This window comes from Limulus polyphemus, unplaced genomic scaffold (assembly GCF_000517525.1).
Source record: "Limulus polyphemus unplaced genomic scaffold, Limulus_polyphemus-2.1.2 Scaffold2636, whole genome shotgun sequence".
NCBI lineage: Eukaryota > Metazoa > Arthropoda > Merostomata > Xiphosura > Limulidae > Limulus > Limulus polyphemus.
The window spans coordinates 91,786-95,449 of NW_013668246.1; the positions used below are offsets into that span (position 1 = coordinate 91,786).

General features: G+C 29.9%; 1 protein-coding gene across 1 annotated transcript in view; it reads right to left on the reverse strand.

Moving 5' to 3' along the window:
* LOC106467502 (general transcription factor IIF subunit 1-like) overlaps nt 1–758 on the reverse strand; it is a 12,340-nt gene extending 11,582 nt beyond the window's left edge. The window contains exon 1 of the mRNA XM_013927862.2: nt 537–758. Coding sequence (XP_013783316.1) covers nt 537–724 — 188 coding nt within the window. The 5' untranslated portion in view covers nt 725–758. The remainder of the gene's footprint in view (nt 1–536) is intronic.
* Between the last annotated feature and the right edge of the window lie 2,906 nt (nt 759–3,664).

The window sequence follows — 3,664 nt, forward strand, 5'->3', positions numbered from 1 at the left end:
TCAACTATATCTAAAACATTATGTGACGTGGAACATTCTCTTGTCAACTATATCTAAAACATTATGTGACGTGGAACATTCTCTTGTCAACTATATCTAAAACATTATGTGACGTGGAACATTCTCTTGTCAACTATGTCTAAAACATTATGTGACGTGGAACATTCTCTTGTCAACGATATCTAAAACATTATGTGATGAACAATTGTATGCGAGTCTTCATACAACTGCCAAACAATCAGGTCAGTTGGTATCAAACTGACATTTATCCTTAGGACACCCTAGGTGGTGATTTCAAATCTGATCTCCATATGTCACCCCCATTGACCACTACATCTTCTACACGAGTTGAGTGGGTGTCTCATCCAGTTATCACTAATGCAAGTGGTAGTATATATAAAGTATTCAATTGTCATAACCAGTTTTGATGGTCAACAAAAGCCAGGATAGAATAGGTTAATAAGTATCACAATTTGGACAAATATTGGGATTGGAAGGGTTTATAACATAAACAAGTCAATTTCTTCCTAACTTACTTTTTTCCTCCTTTTCCCCCAACTTTCAACATCCATGGTTGGTCATCTGGATTATATTTCTTTGAAATTATTCCATATTTCTTTCTTCTTGCTTCTTCCCTTTGGTCCCTACCAAATTCACTTCCTGCTCCATATTTAGGCATCTCCTCATCTGCTTTAAACTCCTTAATATTGTTTTCTCTTTCCATCTTGGCCTAGATCCAAATATTTTGATCAGATTTCAGACTTTTTTTTTGTTTTATATACAAAAAGAAAAAAGTAGCTTATCCATAGTTGAATTACAAGCATGCTGCAGCCAACTAGCAAGGACAAAATCAGGACTAACACGAGTAAAGGTTAGTGTCTACAAATTGTTGAAATAAGACTAGTATAAAATAAGATTACATAAACAAAACCTTGTTACACAACTCAAAACTAAAAGCCTGGATCTAGTAAAACTCTAAAAACAGCTGCATATCTATTAAACCAGTAGTTCCTAACTGTTAGTCTACAGACCTGTTTTGGTCACTTTGCAAAAAACATCCAAGAAAAATGAAAACAACACAGAATGAGCAAAAGATTAATTGTATAATAATGATAAATTTCTAAACAAATATTCTTATTATCAAAAATTCAAATCCTTATAAACACATATTTACAATCTGATGTACTTCATTTCTATAAATCATCTCCTGTATAGGCTAACTATATATACTTCTTATGATCTGCCTTTTTACTAAGATTTTGCTAACCTATGGGATGAAAATATTTTGTAAACAATGCAATCGTGAGTTCTAGTATTTTTGTGGATTACCAAAACATGCCTTTTAAAAAGACACAAGATTACTTTGGCAAGATAAAATGCATAAAAAGAACATCTTTGTAATAATTTTTTCACCAAAAAGGTTTCTTTTTGAAAACTCTTAGAAAAAATGATTGCAATAGAAACAAGAGTTGGTAGAAATAAAACTGAGCACTAAGAACAGAAATGTGTTTATGGGCATTAAGTGAGAAGTTAATTAATGAGTAAGAGCTTTACTTTTTTTTTTTACAAAAACTGAACATTGAGTATGAAATGTATTTATGTATAAAACTGAACAGTGAGTAAAAAAAAGTGTTTGAAAAAAAAAACCAAGCATTGAATAACAGGCGTACTGGGAAAGAACAATCACAAATCAGTGTGGTGAATTCTTTGAACAAAGTAGAGCTGGAGAGTTAACTATTATATGAGCATCAATTATTGTCATGTAAAACAATCAATTAATTAAAATTATGATTAGATCACTTAATGTCATGAAAATAATCAATTAATCAAAATGGATGTTTCAAATTATTCTAAATGTTCAAGTAACCAAAACATTACCATTATGATTTCTCATTATTTTATATTCATTCAAGGTTGCCCAGCTTAATTCTTTTTACATCAGCATGGTCAAATTGACCAACCATGTAACTTTGAAACTATGCATATTATAACTCTAAATGTACTATGGGAATCTTCATGAAATTTGGCAAGCTTTTAGTAAACATTAAAAGTTTGTTGTACACAAAAAACAAAATTAATAATGTATTTTTACTAAATATTTGTCTACGAACTTACAAAGCCCTTCATGGGTCAATCTGAGGAAAAGATGATTTCCATGTTTTCATATTTCATTTGCATAGCCTTCTAAATGAATATCAAAAGTTATTAAATAAATCTTTATATTTTATCTCTTACTTTCTCCACCCTAACACTAACTGTAGTGAAATCAAGATACAGTGAAAGAAAAGGTTGAAAGATATGAAATAAATCAGTAATTTAATTTTTTTTGTATAGAATGACTGCACATTGTAACAGACAATTCCAAGTTATTTACCCTAACACCTCAGCTTCTAACCTTTTCACATCTGCTTTCTTTTAATTTCATAGATTTATTGCTGTGATTTGGGATTACTGCACATCAAAAGCAAAATCATAGCTGGAGCCCATTAACTGTTTCCATAGGGCTAATGTAAACAGAGTATTAGGTTACACATACCGTAAATTCACATCCCCATCCACTGGACTTATGAAATTTTGTGCATGTTATCTTACAGATGTGTTGTTACCTACACTACGAAGTTTCTACTTTATACTATTTAGTTACTTTTACTGAAAAATACAGAACTATAAATAACAAATATATATAAAACTAGTACTGACACACAATACAGTTTTTGCACTTGAGTATCCTTTATCACCAAAAAAAATTAATTAACGTAGCTTTTAAATATACATTTTATAACAAAAAATATATCAGTAATTACAATAGAATGTTACAAAAATTTCTTTAAATGATCCAGTTTTCTAGGTATATTAACTTAACTAATGTCTTTTGCCATCAGAAGTAAACAAAGACATTGTAAGATTTACATGAAGGAGAATCTGTGATTTCTATTGGTGAGTTTGACAAATTTATTGTTATCTCAGAAATTAAAGTAAGTAAGAGTTTCAAAATATAGATTTTTGCTTGCACGAATATGTAGTACATACTTCCAATTATCTGGAAATTATTGAAACCTATTAATAATGTTAGAAGTTTCTGAAACTGAGAAATTGGAGCTCAGGCCCATCACGTGAAGCAGAAAAACGAAGATTGAACATTTTCTTAATATTTCTTTTTTTAAATTAACAAATAAAAACTTAGATAATATAAAAGTTTGAATTATGAACTATGTTTTGATGCCAAGTTTATTACTACACATTGACAATAAAATTGTATAATCAAATTCCATTAAAGTTTGACACGTGCAAATGAGTCAAGTCCAGATGCATAAGGTTGATAGATTAGTGTTTCTCATTATTCCAACTATCCAAGTTTCATGTCAGTTGAATATAACAGATTAAACAGCCCAATAATTATTCAATCAGTAAATTCCACTGATTACTCAGCTCTACCAGTGAGCACATATACTGTAAATTTATGGTGAATAACAACATACCCTAAATATTCAACCTGCCATACAGATTAAAAGTACAGAAGTTTTATCATGCTTATTTTTCTAAACTAAGTCCTGCCATACAGATTAAAAGTACAGAAGTTTTATCATGCTTATTTTTCTAAACTAAGTCCTGCCATACAGATTAAAAGTACAGAAGTTTTATCATGCTTATTTTTCTATACTAA